The sequence below is a fragment of the Mesoplodon densirostris genome, chromosome 15, assembly GCF_025265405.1.
Source record: "Mesoplodon densirostris isolate mMesDen1 chromosome 15, mMesDen1 primary haplotype, whole genome shotgun sequence".
In the NCBI taxonomy this organism is placed as follows: Eukaryota; Metazoa; Chordata; class Mammalia; order Artiodactyla; family Ziphiidae; genus Mesoplodon; species Mesoplodon densirostris.
The window spans coordinates 25068600-25084679 of NC_082675.1; the positions used below are offsets into that span (position 1 = coordinate 25068600).

General features: G+C 50.3%; 2 protein-coding genes across 2 annotated transcripts; both read left to right on the forward strand.

Annotated features, from left to right (window-relative positions):
* Positions 1–1079: 1079 nt before the first annotated feature.
* Positions 1080–5835, forward strand: LOC132502441 (immunoglobulin lambda-1 light chain-like). The gene is made up of 3 exons (XM_060118339.1): positions 1080–1125; positions 1272–1595; positions 5486–5835. The coding sequence occupies exons 1-3, from the start codon at positions 1080–1082 to the stop codon at positions 5833–5835; spliced, it is 720 nt and encodes a 239-aa protein (XP_059974322.1).
* Positions 5836–9006: 3171 nt separating this feature from the next.
* Positions 9007–14173, forward strand: LOC132502442 (immunoglobulin lambda-1 light chain-like). Its single transcript, XM_060118340.1, has 4 exons — positions 9007–9052; positions 9198–9521; positions 13132–13478; positions 14105–14173. The coding sequence occupies exons 1-4, from the start codon at positions 9007–9009 to the stop codon at positions 14171–14173; spliced, it is 786 nt and encodes a 261-aa protein (XP_059974323.1).
* The last annotated feature ends 1907 nt before the right edge of the window (positions 14174–16080 follow it).

The following is a 16080-nucleotide window of genomic DNA, read 5'->3' on the forward strand; positions in this document are numbered from 1 at the left end:
CCAAATTCCACTTGCATTTTAGTTGTTTTGTTTATTGATTAGTTTTGACACATTTTTTAATGTATATACAAGTTTTTTGATGAATATGTGAGTGGAAAGTATTTTCTCCCACTTTCCTTGATTTTTCAACTCCATAAAAAGGACTTTTAAAGAACAAATGCTTTCCATTTTAATACATTTCAATTTATCTTCTTCCTTTTACAAATCATGCATGTATTGTCAAGTCCAAGAATTCTTGCCTAGGTCTAGATAAGGAAGCCATTTTTCCTTTTTTTTTAAAAATATAAAATGAAAAAGAATATATATGTTGATTTGAAACACTTAGCTGTGCACCTAAAACTAAAACAACATTGTAGGGCTTCCCTGGTGGCTCAGTGGTTGAGGTGCGCCTGCTGATGCAGGGGACGCGGGTTCGTGCCGCGTTCCGGGAAGATCCCACATGCCGCGGAGCGGCTCGGCCCGTGAGCCATGGCAGCTGAGCCTGCGCGTCCGGAGCCTGTTCTCCGCAACGGGAGAGACCACAACAGTAAGAGGCCTGCGTACCTCAAAAAAACAAAAAAAACATTGTAAATCAACTATCCTCGAAAGTAAAAATAAAAAAACTTTGAAGAAATATAATAAAAACTCTGCCAGAGGTACATGACCAGTGTCCCTGTATCTGCTACTGGAATTCTGGGCTCTTGCAGCAGCATGACTGTGGTCCCTGCAGTGCCAGCTTCCAGCAATGTCCAGCCCACCACACGATAACCTCATCCTCAGAGAGGACGCCTGTGTGTCCCCAAGGCCCAGGGGGGAGCTCAGGAGCAGACTGGGAGGTGTGTTCACATGCTGCAGCAGGGGCAGCCTTTCTCACTCAGCACCAGAGAGACTTGTGGGGACCTGGGCTCAGGCCTGGAACCCAGGTCCCACTTAAACTCCTCCTTGGATCCCAGCTGTTCTCTGCTCAGCAGGGAGCCGGTCACAAGGCCAAAGGTGGCAGGAAGGAGATTTGCATGAGGCCAGCCCTTCTGAGGATAAGAGAGGCCCAGAGGCCCCACCCCAGCTGTGAGCTCAGAGCCAGAGCTTGGGGCGTCTCCACAATGGCCTGGACCCCTCTCCTGCTCCCCCTCCTCACTCTCTGCACAGGTGCTACCCCCAGGCTCAGCCCGAAAAGTGACCAGAGCTCAGCCTGGTCCAGAATTTCAGCTCAGCACAGGAGCAACTGCAGGGGGCATGAGGCTACAGGGATGAGACCCTCTTCCTCACCCTCACTCTCCTCTCTTCTCTTGCAGGTTCTGTGGCCTCCTCCCAGCTGACTCAGCCACCTGCGGCGTCCGTGTCCTTGGGACAGACGGCCAGGATCACCTGCCAGGGAGACAACGTAGGAAGCTATTATGCTTACTGGTACCAGCAGAAGCCAGGCCAGGCCCCTGTTCTGGTCATTTATTATGATAGCAACCTGGCCTCAAGGATCCCTGACCGATTCTCTGGCTCCAAATCAGGCAACACAGCCACCCTGACCATCAGCGGGGCCCAGGCCGAGGACGAGGCTGACTATTACTGTGCGTCAGCTGGCAGCAGTGGTTATTCCCACAGTGACACAGGCAGACGGGGAAGTGAGACACAAACCACCTCTGTGTCTGGCTCACACTCTCCTCCAGCTTCAGGAGGACTATGAACAAAACAGGGACAGGTGTGGCCTGGTTCCTCAAGATCTGAGCCCCCCAGGCAGCCCCTCTACCCAGCCCTCCAGCCAGGCTCTGCACAGGGGGCTCAGGAGTGAATATGGGTTGGCAGGACCAGGCTGTCTCAGTGTCTCCGCAGTGGTGTTGACTTGAGGAAATAAGGCCTGAATGAAGGACAGACAGAGAGGGCAGAGACCCAGTATTAGTGGACCCTGGATGTCCACATGGTGCTGACTGGTCACTCAAGAGCCCAAATCTCTTGGATGGATGCCCAGAACCACCCAGCTCCTCAGAGCTCTGGAACCTCCAGGATCCCGTGACAACCTGGGACTCAAAACAAGGCAAAGCAGCGCAGTGGACAGAGTGGGGGCCACCAAGTCCCTCCTCCGGGTTCACCCACCTCACACCCATGTTGGAGCCCCTGGCAGCTCCCAGCTGTGCCCTCCCTGGCGTGGGCTGTCATTGTAGAGACAGTCCCCTCAAGGTCGTGTCCCCTGGTGCCATCTCAAAAAGTGTAACAGCAAGTACAGAATGGATTTAACTCTGACCAAGTACCTTTGTTGCAACTAAAAATAATAAGAAAGAAAGAACATAGGGAGAAACAAAATATCCCATACCCAGCAAGAAAAGATTCACAATACCTGAGTATCAAAAATTTCCTGTAAGATATCAGAAAAATAAGAGTCAGAATAAGGACAAAAATCAGGTAATCCAAACTTGCCCTGAATGGCCCAGATGATGTATTTGATAGACAAGGATACAAGAGCAACTTTTATAGTTATAGTCCATTTGTTCCTGAGGTTGAAAAAGATTGAACATGTTAAATGGAGACACAGAGTGTAAAAACCTGATCCACATAGAATTTTGACAAATGAAAACTACAACATCTGAGATTAAAATAAACTGGATGAGACTGAGAGCACATAGATTCTGCATAAGAATATCACTGAACTTGATGAAATAGGAGTAGAAACTATTCAAAATCAAACACAGACCCCGCCGAAAAAAATGATGAGAATTGTCATCCCCTGCCGAAAACCCATGTGGCCTGAGAAAAAGTCTCCTCTTAACAAATTTTGCCCATCATTTCAGGTTCTAGAATCTGACACATGCTCAGTTTGATGAGTTTAGGACAGTTAAACTCCAGATCCAAGTGGTCTTAGAAAGACTAAGGAGGCCAGCAGGAGAGGGTGAGGGTGTCCATGGTGACCTGGAACAGAGCTCCTGAGACCTGGTCGGCACACTGAATGGGTTGAGGGGCCCCATAATCCAGTATAAACTCACCTTAAATAATTACATCTAAATAGACCCTATTTCCAAATAAGGTCCCAGTCTTGGGCACTGGTGGTTAGGACTTCAACTGACAATTGTTAGAGGTCCTACAATATGTTTGTGTGTTTTTGTGTGGCCAGAAAATTTTGTCAGTGGGAAACCCCAAGCCCAAGACTTTTCCCTTCCATCCCATTCCTACATCCACTATTCCACTGTCTCTGCTTTCTATTAAGTGTATGGATAAGGATTAAGGATATTCATAGATGGAAGAGGAGTAAATATTCATGTGTGCTTAATACATCTCAAGACCCATCTACGTTCTTCCTACTTATTAACTTGTTTAATCACAACTAATCAATGAACAAGCATCCCCATTATATCCCATCTTACAGATGCAGAAGCTGAGGCATGAAGGGCAGAGCAACGTGTTTCAAGTCAGAACTGGAACGGGGCAGACCCAGCAGCAAAGAGGTCCCTCCACCCGAGTTCCTGGACTTCCCCACCTTCCTGTGGCCTCTCACGGTGCTTCCCAAGCTAAGACATGGCCTTTCCTGAATGTGCTAGCAAGTTCTCCCTCCTATTTCAGACACAAGTGACTGACATTGTGACTTTGCACTGCTGCCCTATCCATTACATGCACTATTTGAACCACATATGTAATTTTACATTATCCAGTAAACAAGTTTTAAAAATTAGGAGGAACCGATGCAGTTAGTTTCCATCATAGGTTTTGCTTAACTAAATTACTTGAAAATATCATTTCAATATGAATTAAATACAAAAATATTGATACATTCTACACTACACTATCCTAAATCTTTGAAATGTGCTGGGTATTTCAGATCTACAGCACATCTCACTGCAATCACCCACATTGCACGTTCAGAAGCCTCATTGGCTTGTGGCCACCATGTTGGACAGAGCAGGTGAGATGGTTGAGGTTTCCTTGGGGTAACTGTGTCTGTAGAACATACTCACCACACCAAGAGGTGATGAAGGGTCCCAAGCCCAGAGTCTTTGCTGGCGAGGAACTGCTGATCCATTTTCCACCCAGACCAGGGATATTGAGGGTACCTCAAAAGGAGGAGATTTATTACATGTATCCGTGTGACTTCTTTCTCAAAGGCAACATAGTAAATACAACTACAATCTTAAAGGTGATTCTGAATCGTTAAACACATTATTTATTTATTTATTTATTTATGGCTGTGTTGGGTCTTCGTTTCTGTGCGAGGGCTTTCTCTAGTTGTGATAAGTGGGGGCCCCTCCTCATCGCGGTGCGCGCGCCTCTCACTATCGCGGCCTCTCTTGTTGCGGAGCACAGGCTCCAGATGTGCAGGCTCAGTAATTGTGCCTCACGGGGTAGTTGCTCCGTGGCATGCGGGATCCTCCCAGACCAGGGCTCGAACCCGTGTCCCCTGCATTGGCAGGCAGCTTCTCAACCACTGCGCCGCAAGGGAAGCCTAAACCCATTTTTATTATAGTCTGTGAAATGCATGACAATAGTCTGTACATTTTTCAGTAAATAATGTCACGTCATCTCTTTCAGTAGGGAGATCATTTCCGTAAACCCCACAAATCATAAAGTTATATTTTGTGAATAGATCTAGATGGAAAGGTGGACCATAAGGAATATTTTATTGACATTGGATACGGATCACTTGAATACAGAAGAGAGGGTGGTGACAGGAGGGGATCAGGAGGCCTGGAGTAGGGATGGAGGAAACTATGGGGGGTTTTGAGGGGGCAGGGTGGGGAGCGGGCTGAAAGGTCAGGCTCTGAAGTCAGTCCCTTGGATGGAATCTTGACCCATGCATCCTTGTCTGGGGGAATCTGGGAAAATCATTTACCCTCCCAAAGATGGCTCCTCCACATTAGACTGGGGAGAGGTTGTGCCTTCAGCAGAGGGCGCTGTGGGATTATTATGCTGCCAGGTGAGGTGCTGCAGGCAACTCACCAAGGGTCTGGCATATACAGGGGGCTCAAAAGTCGTCATTTTAGTAAAGTAGCTACATGTGTAGGAAGACGTCCATGCTGGGGGCACGAGGTGGCACTGTGGGTCCTGGCTGGGACCCTCATAGGTCCAAGTCCCCTGGGGAGGGCTCAAGTGCAAAGGGCATGACTGACGCTTCCTTGAAGACACTGCTCTTGAAGAGAGTAAATCTGTCTCTGAAACCCACACGTGGCCCTTCTTCTGACCCCAGGGAGTCCCCAGCGTGAGGCCCCTGGGCTCAGGGCTCAGCCAGGAGCTGAGACACAGGATGGGGAGGGAGGAGTAGATTTGCATTCACTGCTCCTCCCTTTTTGAGCTGCAAGGGGAGGGTAAGACAGAGACCTGGAGAGGCCAGTCCAGGTGGGCAGCCTCAGTGCAGAGCTCGCAGAAGTACCTCCCACCATGACGTGGGTGCCCTTCTACCTCCTGCCCCTCCTGGTTCAACACAGGTCAGAGTGGCCCAGGCATTCGGGGGCCTCCCAGCCCCTCCCTCCAGCACAGTCCTGAGGGTCACTTGCTCAGTGCCGTCAGCCAACCCTTGCATTTCTATCTGCAGGTCTCTGTGCTCTGCCTGTGCTGACCCAGACCCCGTCTGCATCTTCTTCCCTGGGAGGCTCAGCCAAGCTCACTTTCACACTGAGCAGTGACTACAGCACGTACTACATTGAGTGGTACCAACAGAGAGTAGGGCAGGCCCCTAGGTATCTGATGAAGCTGACCAGTGACGGAAGCGTCACCAAGGGGGATGGGATCCCCGACCACTTCTCAGGCTCCAGCTCTGGGGCTGACCGCTACCTGACCATCGCCAACATCCAGTCTGAGGACGAGACTGAGTATATCTGTGGTGTCCACTATAAAATGATGGCCAATATGGATACCACAGTGACCCAGACAAAGGGGAAGTGAGGCCAAAACCTCCCTCCCATGTCCTCCGTCCCACGGCACCAGGGTGAGCTGCTCCCTGTCTGTCCCCGGAATCCTGACTTTGACTCTTCGCCTTGCAAAACCCTCACCCCCAACCACTCCCCGAGTCACCCCCAGGGAGACGCAGACACACGTTAAAATTTAGGTGGTTTTGACGAGGTGGGATTCTGGTTCCTCCTCACAGGCCTGTGTGGTCAATGCTGGGAGAGACCAGCCTAGCCCAGGGCGGAACAGGACACTGGGAAAGGGCTGAGCTGAGATAACGCTATCCCCAGTAGCCCCCAGGCCCTGTGTTCCAAGTCTCTCAGGGAAGCAACACGGATCACGGTGTCCGGAGGGGACATGCCTGTCATGATACCAAGTGTCCTGACTTGGGTGCCCCGGGTGCTGAGCAGGACCCTGGCCAGGACTGAGGGTTCAACAACAAGCACTGGGCCTCTGGGGAGGGAGGATGGGAACCTTGACCCCATGGTGGGTGCAGAGCTGGGTCCTTAGGGAGTCAGGCGGTGGTGAGGGGGTCTGTGGTAGTACAGACTTGGAGCTTGGCCAAACTTCTCCTGCTGGGGAAGGGTCTCAGCTTTGGTGCCAAGAGTGGCTCCCCATTCACACACAGGACGTTCTAGGCACCGGGCAGCACCACGTCCCCTGGGAGAGCAGCAGGGATGGGGAACGGGGATGCTGAGCTGGAGAATACTGTCCCTTTAACGCAGTTGCACCCGCATTGACAGAGGCCTGAGAGGCAAAGTCCAGGAGTTGCCCGTGGCCTGGAGGACTCCACGGGGGCAGGAGGGGAGGAGGCGGCAGAGCTCCCGGGGAGGGATGACGGGGGACCGGGTGCAGGACTGGACAGGACATCAGTGCTCCGTCCTGCAGTGGCCTCTGTCCCCGACTCTGCCAGGACTCACAGGGGACACAGGGACCTCTCCTGTCACCCTACCCCGGAAAGGGTTGTTCTCTCCAAGGGTTTGTTGTGACTTTGTCCCAAACAAGGCCTCCTGCAGGTCCCTCTAGTGTGGAGTGTCCTGCCCCCCTACACTGTAGGAAAGGGAGCCAGAGGATGGCAGTGAGTAAACCCACCCCCATGCGGGCCCGACCACATCCACACACCTCGGGGCCTGTGCTGCTGAGAAATGAAGACAGCCGGAACCTGTGACGGACACACATGAGGGACACACGACAGGATGTGAGGACAAGGATGGAAAGGGAAAGACGATGAGACCATACCCTGCTGTGCTTAGATGGCGACCCACCATGGAGGGGTCTGCCCCTATGGACTCGATCAGAGAGAGATGGACAGCCATTCGAGGGCATCTCTCTGGTCAAGGTCATAATAGGGTCAGGGTCTGGGTGAGAACAGTGTCAGCCTGTCTGTGAAAGGGACTGATGAGCAGGGTGGAGGATGGTATCTCCTCCCAGGTTGGTCCGCACCCGTGGACATAGGATTAGTGACCTTGTAAGAAGAGACCAGAAACACACCCTCAATCCAGAGTGAGCCACTGAGACAGACCATCTAAGGACAGAGCCAGAAAGTGCCTTCAGGGAGCCGGGGGAGAGCTTGCACTGAAAACAATGTTAGGGCATCTTGATCATGGAGTTCTGACCTCCAGAAGCATGGAAAGTAAATTTGTGGTGTTTAAGCAACATGTGGGTGGTATTTTTCCATGGCTGCCTGAGCTGACTAAGACAGGAGCTGGGAACACTTGCGTGTAGGTGTTTATGGGAGCATTAGTCTTCATTCCTCTGAAATAAAATCCCAAGGATACAATTCCTAGATTGTACAGTAATTGCATGTTTAGTTTTATAGTAGCTGCAAAGCTGTTTTCTAGGGTGGCTGTACCAGTTTATATTCCTACCAGCAACACCTGAGCGACCAGCCCCTCTGCTGCGCAGCCAGCATTGGTTTTGCCACTGTTTTTTACTTTAGCCCATCGGCTCCATTCTGACTGGTGTGCAGTGGCAACTCTTTAGGGTGTGACTGACATTCCCCTAACGACTCACGGGGACCATCTTCCCGTGTGCTCATCGGACACCTGTACATTCCCGAAAAAATGTCTCTTCACATTATTTCCCAAATTCCACTTGGATTTTACTTGTTTTGTTTATTGATTAGTTTTGACACATTTTTTAATGTATATACAAGTTTTTTGATGAATATGTGAGTGGAAAGTATTTTCTCCCACTTTCCTGGATTTTCAAACTCCAAAAAAAGGACTTATATAGAACAAATGTTTTCCATTTTAATACTTTCAATTTATCTTCTTCCTCTTACAAATCATGCGTGTATTGTCAAGTCCAAGAATTCTTGCCTAGGTCTAGATAAGGAAGACATTTTTCCTTTTTTTTTTAAACATAAAATGAAAACGAATATATATGTTGATTTGAATCACTTAGCTGAGCAACTAAAACTAAAACAACATTGCAGGGCTTCCCTGTTGGTGCAGTGGTTGAGAGTCCACCTGCCGATGCAGGGGATGCGGGTTCGAACCTCGGTCCGGGAAGATCCCACATGCCGCGGAGCGGCTCGGCCCGTGAGCCATGGCCCCTGAGCCTGCGCGTCCGGAGAATGTGCTCCGCAACGGGAGAGACGACAACAGTAAGAGGCCCGCGTACCTCAGAAAAAAAACCCCCAAAAAACCACTGTAAATCAACTATCCTCGAAAAATAAAAATAAAAAATCTTTAACGAAATATAATAAAAACTCTGCCAGAGGTACATAACCAGTGTCCCTGTATCTGCTGCTGGAATTCTGGGCTCTCGCAGCAGCATGACCGTGGTCACGGCTGTGAGACCTTCCAGCACTGTCCAGCCCACCACACAATAACCTCATCCCCAGAGATGACGCCTGTTTGTCCCCAAGGCCCAAGGGGGAGCCCAGGAGCAAACTGAGGAGTGTGTGCACATGCTGGGGCAGGGGCAGTCTTTCTCACTCAGCACCAGAAAGAGTTCTGGGGACCTGGGCTCAGGCCTGGAACTCAGGTCCCTGTTTAACTCCTCCTTGGATCCCAGCTGTTCTCTGCTCAGCAGGGAGCCAGTCACAAGGCCAAAGGTCTCAGGAAGAAGATTTGCATGAAGACACCCCTTCTGAGGATAAGAGAGGCCCAGAGGCCCCACCCCAGCTGTGAGCTCAGAGGCAGAGCTCGGGGCGTCTCCACCATGGCCTGGACCCATCTCCTGCTCCCCCTCCTCACTCTCTGCACAGGTGCTGCCCCCAGGCTCAGCCCGAAAAGTGACCAGAGCTCAGCCTGGTCCAGACTTCAGCTCAGCACAGGAGCTGCTGCAGGGGGCATGAGGCGACGGGGATGAGACCCTCTTCCTCACCCTCACTCTCCTCTCCTCTCTTGCAGGTTCTGTGGCCTCTTCTCAGCTGACTCAGCCACCTGCGGTGTCCGTGTCCTTACGACAGACGGCCAGGATCACCTGCCAGGGAGACAACTTAGGAAGCTATTATGCTAGCTGGTACCAGCAGAAGCCAGGCCAGGCCCCTGTGCTGGTCATTTATAGGAATAGCAACCGGGCCTCAGGGATCCCTGACCGATTCTCTGGCTCCAAATCAGGCAACACAGCCACGCTGACCATCAGCGGGGCCCAGGCCGAGGACGAGGCTGACTATTACTGTGCATCAGCTGACAGCAGTGGTTATCCTCACAGTGACACAGGCAGACGAGGAAGTGAGACACAAACCCCCTCCCTGTCTGGCTCACACTCTCCTCCAGCCCCAGGACGACTATGAACAAAACAGTGACAGGTTTGGCCTGGTTCCTCACGATCTGAGCCCCCCAGGCTGCCCCTCTACCCAGCCCTCCAGGGAGGCTCTGCACAGGGGGCTCAGGAGTGATTATGGGCTGGCAGGACCAGGCTGTCTCAGTGTCTCGGCAGTGGTGTTGACTTGAGGAAATAAGGCCTGAATGAAGGACAGACAGAGAGGGCAGAGACCCAGTGCTAGTGGACCCTGGATGTCCACATGGTGCTGACTGGCCACTCATGAGCCCAAATCTCTTGGATGCATGCCCAGAACCACCCAGCTCATCAGAGCTCTGGAAACTACAGTATCCCGTGACAACCTGGACACCAAACATGGCAAAGCAGAACAGTGGACAGAGTGGGGGCCACCATGTCCCTACCCGGGCTCACCCACCTCAAACCCAGTTGGGGCCCCTGGCAGCTCCCAGCTGTGCCCTCCCTGGGGAGGGCTGTCATTGTAGAGACAGTCCCCCCAAGGTCGTGTCCCCTGGTACCATCTAAAAAAGTGTGAAAGCAAGTACAGAAAGGATTTAACTCTGACCAAGTACCTTTGCTGAAACTAAAAAACATAAGAAAGAAAGAACATAGGGAAAAACAAAATATCCCATACCCAGCAAGGAAAGATTCACAATACCTGAATATCAAAAATTTCCTGTAAGGAATCAGAAAAATAAGAGTCAGAATAAGGACAAAAATCAGGTAATCCAAACTTGTGCTGAATGGCCCAGATGATGTATTTGATAGACAAGGACACAAAAGCAACTTTTATAGTTATAGTCCATTTGTTCTTGAGGTTGAGGAAAGATTGAACATGTTAAATGGAGACACAGAGTGTAAAAACATGATCCACATTGAATTTCTGCAAATGAAAACTACAACATCTGAGATTAAAATAAACTGGATGAGACTGAGAGCACATAGATGCTGCAGAAGAAGATCACTGAACTTGATGAAATAGCAGTAGAAACTATTCAAAATCAAACACAAGCCCCCCAAAAAATGATGAGAGATGTCATACCCTTCCCAAAGGCCACCCATGTGGCCTGAGAAAAAGTCTCCTCTTAACAAATTTTGCCCATCATTCCACGGTCTAGAGTCTGACACAAGCTCAGTTTGATGAGTTTAGGAAAGTTAAGCTCCAGACCCAAGTGGCCTTAGAAAGACTAAGGAGGCCAGCAGGAGAGGGTGAGGGTGTCCATGGTGACCTGGAACAGAGCTCCTGAGACCTGGTGGACTCACTGAATGGGTTGAAGGGCCCCTCAAGCCAGTATGAACTCACCTTAAGTAATTACATCAGAATGGACCTTATTTGCAAATAAGGTCCCACTCTTGGGCACTGGTGGTTAGGACTTCAACTGGCAATTGTTAGAGGTCCTACAATATGTTTGTGTATTTTGGTGTGGCCAGAAAATTTTGTCAGTGGCAAATCCCAAGCCCAAGACTTTTCCCTTCCATCCCATTCCTACATCCACTATTCCACTGTCTCTGCTTTCTATTAAGTGTATGGATAAGGATTAAGGATATTCATAGATGGAAGAGGAGTAAATATTCATGTGTGCTTAATACATATCAAGACCCATCTGCGTTCTTCCTACTTATTAACTTGTTTAATCATAACTAATCAATGAACAAGCATCGTCATTATATCCCATCTTACAGATGCGGAAGCTGAGGCATGAAGGGCAGAGCAACTTGTTTCAAGTCAGAACTGGAACGGGGCAGACCCGGCAGCAAAGAGGTCCCTCCTCCCGAGTTCCTGGACTTCCCCACCTTCCTGTGGCCTCTCATGGTGCTTCCCAAGCTAAGACATGGCCTTTCCTGAATGTGCTAGCAAGTTCTCCCTCCTATTTCAGACACAAGTGACTGACATTGTGACTTTGCACTGCTGCCCTATCCATTACATACACTATTTGAACCACATATGTAATTTTAAATTATCCAGTAAACACGTTTTAAAAATTAGGGGAAACCGATGCAGTTAGATTCCATAATAGGTTTTGCTGAACTAAATTACTTGAAAATATCATTTCCAATAGAATTAAATATAAAAATATTGATACATTCTACACTACACTATCCTAAATCTTTGAAATGTGCTGGGTATTTCAGATCTACAGCATATCTCACTGCGACCAGCCACATTGCACGTTCAGCAGCCTCATTGGCTTGTGGCCACCATGTTGGACAGAGCAGGTGAGATGGATGAGGTTTCCTTGGGGTAACCGTGCCTGTAGTACATACTCACCACACCGAGAGGTGACGGAGGGTCCAAAGCCCAGAGTCTCTGCTGGAGAGGAACTGCTGATCCATTTTCCACCCAGACCAGGGATATTGAGGGTACCTCAAAATGAGGAGATTTAATATATGTATCCGTGTGACTTCTTTCTGAAAGGCAACATAGTAAATACAACTACAATTTTAAAGGTGGTTCTGAATCGTTAAACACATTTTTATTATAGTCTGTGAAATGAATGACAATAGTCTACATTTTTCAGTAAATAGTGTCACGTCATCCCTTTCAGTAGGGAGATCATTTCCATAAACCCCACAAGTCATAAAGTTATATTTTGTGAAAAGATCTAGATGGAAAGGTGGGCCATAGGAATATTTTATTGACATTGGATACGGATCACTTGAATACAGAAGAGAGGGGGGTGACTCTAGGGGCTATGGAAGCCTGGAGTAAGGATGGAGGAAACTATGGGGTGTTTTGAGGGGGCAGGGAGGGGAGTGGGCTGAAAGCTCAAGCTCTGAAGTCAGTCCCTTGGATGGAATCTTGAACCATGCAGCCCTGTCTGGGGGAATCTGGCAAAATCATTTACCCTCCCAAAGATGGCTCCTCCTCATTAGACTGGGGAGAGGTTGTGCCTTCAGCAGAGGGCGCTGTGGGATTATTATGATGCCAGGTGAGGTGGTGCAGGAAACTCACCAAGGGTCTGGAATATTCTGGGGGCTCAAAAGTTGTTATTCTATTAAAGTAGCTACATGTGTAGGAAGACGTCCATCTTGGGGGCACCAAGGTGCACTGTGGGTCCTGACTGGGACCCTCATAGGTTCAAGTCCCTTGGGGAAGGCTCAAGTGCAAAGATCATGACTGACACTTCCTTGAAGACACTTCTCTTGAGGAGAGTAAATCTGTCTCTGAAACCCACAGGTGGCCCTACTTCTGCCCCAGGGAGTCCCCAGCGTGAGGCCCCTGGGTTCAGGGCTCAGCCAGGAGCTGAGACACAGGATGGGGAGGGAGGAGTAGATTTGCATTCACTGCTCCTCCCTTTTTGAGCTGCAAGGGGAGAGGATAAGACAGAGAAGACAGAGACCTGGAGAGGCCAGTCCAGCTGGGCAGCCTCAGTGCAGAGCTCGCAGAAGGACCTCCCACCATGATGTGGGTGCCCTTCTACCTCCTGCCCCTCCTGGTTCAACACAGGTCAGAGTGGCCCAGGCATTCGGGGGCCTCCCAGCCCCTCCCTCCAGCACAGTCCTGAGGGTCACCTGCCCAGTGTCAGTGCCATCAGCCAACCCTTGCATTTCTGTCTGCAGGTCTCTGTGCTGTGCCTGTGCTGACCCAGACCCCGTCTGCATCTTCTCCCCTTGGAAGCTCGGCCAAGCTCACCAGCACCCTGAGCAGTGAGCACACCACGTACTACATTGCGTGGTATCAACAGAGAGTAGGGCAGGCCCCTAGGTATCTGATGAAGCTGACCAGTGACGGAAGCGTCACCAAGGGGGATTGGATCCCCGACTGCTTCTCAGTCTCCAGCTCTGGGGCTGACCGCTACCTGACCATCGCCAACATCCAGTCTGAGGACGAGACTGAGTATATCTGTGGTGTCAACTATAAATCTGGTGGCCAATATGGATACCACAGTGACACAGACAAAGAGGAAGTGAGGCCAAAACTTCCCTCCCGTGCCCTCCGTCACACGGCACCAGGGTGGGTCTGTCCCCAGTGTCCTGACCTTTGAATCTTCCCCTTACAAACCCCTCACCCCCAACCTCTCCCCGAGTCACCCCCAGGGAGACGCAGACACACGTTAAAATTTAAGTGGTTTTGACGAGGTGAGATTCTGGTTCTTCCTCACAGGCCTGTGTGGGCAATGCTGGGAGAGACCAGCCCAGCCCAGGGCGGAACAGGACACTGGGAATGGGCTGAGGGGAGATGACCCTTTCCCCAGTAGCCCCCAGGCCCTGTGCTCCAAGTCTCTAAGGGAAGGAACACGGATCTTGGCGTCCAGAGGCGATATGCAGGTCATGGTACCAAGTGTCCTGACTTGGGTGCCCCGGGTGCAGAGCAGGACCCTGGCCAGGACTGAGGGCTCAGCAGGAATCACTGGGCCTCTGGGGAGGGAGGATGAGAAACTTGATCCCAAGGTGGGTGCAGAGCTGGGTTCTTAGGGAGTCAGGGGGCAGTGAGGGGGTCTGTGGTAGTACAGACTTGGAGCTTGGCCGGGCTTCTCCTGCTGGAGAAGGGTCTCAGCTTTGGTGACAAGAATTGCTCCCCTTTCGCCCACAGGACGTTCTAGGGACCGGCCAGCACAATGTCCGCTGGGACAGCAGCAGGGATGGGGAATGGGGATGCTGAGCTGGAGAATATGGTCCCCTTAGGGCAGTCGGACCCCCAGTGACTGAGGCCTGAGAGGCAAAGTCCAGGATCTGTCCATGGCCTGGAGGACTCCATGGGGGCAGGAGAGGAAGAGGGGGCTGGTCTTCGCAGGAGGGATGACAGGGGGCCGGGGGCAGGACTGGACAGGACATCAGGGCTCCGTGCTGCAGTGACCTCTGTCCCTGACTCACCGGGACTCACAGGGGACACAGGGCCCTCTCTGTCACCCCGTCTGGGAAAGGGTTGTCCTCTCCAAGGGTTTGCTGTGATTTTGTCCCAAACAAGGCCTCCTGCAGTTCCCTCTAGTGGAGAGTGTCCTGCTCCCCTTACACTGTAGGAAAGGGAACCAGGAGGATGGCACTGAGTAAGCCCATCCCCATGCAGGTCCCACCACATCCACACGCCCCAGGGCCTGTGTTGCTAAGAAGTGAAGACAGCAGGAGCCTGTGACGGACACACAGAGGGACACACGGCAGGATGTGAGGACAAGGATGGAAAAGGGAAGACGATGAGACCATAACCTGCTGTGCTTAGATGGCGACCCACCAGGGAGGGGTCTGCCCCTATGGACTCGATCAGAGAGAGATGGACACCCATTCGAGGGCATCTCTCTGGTCAAGGTCATAATAGGGTCAGGGTCTGGGTGAGAACGCTGTCATCCTGTATGTGAAAGGGACTGATGAGCAGCGTGGAGGATGGTATCTCCTCCCAGGTTGGTCCGCACCTGTGGACATAGGATTAGTGACCTTATAAGAAGAGACCAGAAACACACCCCCAACCCCGAGTGAGCCACTGAGACAGACCATCTAAGGACAGAGCCAGAAAGTGCCTTCAGGGAGCCGGGGGAGAGCTTGCACTGAAAACAATGTTAGGGCATCTCGATCACGGACTTCTGACCTCCAGAAGCATGGAAAGTAAATTTGTGGTGTTTAAGCAACATGTGGGTGGTATTTTTCCATGGCTGCCTGAGCTGACTAAGACAGGAGGTGGGAACACTTGCGTGTAGGTGTTTATGGGAGCATTCGTCTTCTTTCTCTGAAATAAAATCCCAAGGGTACAATTCCTAGATTGTTCAGTAATTGCATGTTTAGTTTCATAGTAGCTGCAAAGCTGTTTTCTAGGGTGGCTGTACCACCTTATATTCCTACCAGCAACACCTGAGCCACCGGTCCCTCTGCTGCGCAGCCAGCATTGGTTTTGCCACTGTTTTTTACTTTAGCCCATCGGCTCCATTCTGACTGCTGTGTACTGGCAACTCTTTAGGGTGTGACTGACATTCCCCTAACGACTCACGGGGACCATCTTCCCGTGTGCTCATCGGACATCTGTACATTCCCGAAAAAATGTCTGTTCACATCATTTCCCAAATTCCACTTGGATTTCAGTTGTTTTCTTTATTGATTAGTTTTGACACATTTTTTAATGTATATAGAAGTGTTTTGATGAATATGTGAGTGGAAAGTATTTTCTCCCACTTTCCTGGATTTTTCAACTCCATAAAAAGGACTTTTATAGAACAAATGCTTTTCATGTGAATACATTTCAATTTATCTTCTTCCTTTTACAAATCATGCATGTATTGTGAAGTCTAAGAATTCTTGCCTTTGTCTAGATAAGGAACCCATTTTTCCTTTTTTTTTTAAATATAAAATGAAAAAGGATATATATGTTGATTTGAATCACTTTGCTGTGCACATGAAACTAAAACAACATTGTAAATCAACTATACTTCGAAAAATAAAAATAAAAAAACTTTAAAGAAATATAATAAAAACTCTTCCAGAGGTACATGACCAGTGTCCCTGTATCTGCTGCTGGAATTCTGGGCTCTCGCAGCAGCATGACCGTGGTCCCCACAGTGCCAGCTTCCAGCACTGTCCAGCCCA

Coding starts and splice junctions, on each gene's coding strand:
- LOC132502441 (XM_060118339.1), top strand. CDS start 1,080: ATGGCCTGGACCCCTCTCCTGCTCCCCCTCCTCACTCTCTGCACAG. Junction 1,126..1,271: donor CCTCCTCACTCTCTGCACAG/GTGCTACCCCCA, acceptor CTTCTCTTGCAG/GTTCTGTGGCCTCCTCCCAG. Junction 1,596..5,485: donor TGACACAGGCAGACGGGGAA/GTGAGACACAAA, acceptor TTCTATCTGCAG/GTCTCTGTGCTCTGCCTGTG.
- LOC132502442 (XM_060118340.1), top strand. CDS start 9,007: ATGGCCTGGACCCATCTCCTGCTCCCCCTCCTCACTCTCTGCACAG. Junction 9,053..9,197: donor CCTCCTCACTCTCTGCACAG/GTGCTGCCCCCA, acceptor CCTCTCTTGCAG/GTTCTGTGGCCTCTTCTCAG. Junction 13,479..14,104: donor GTGACACAGACAAAGAGGAA/GTGAGGCCAAAA, acceptor TTTCGCCCACAG/GACGTTCTAGGGACCGGCCA.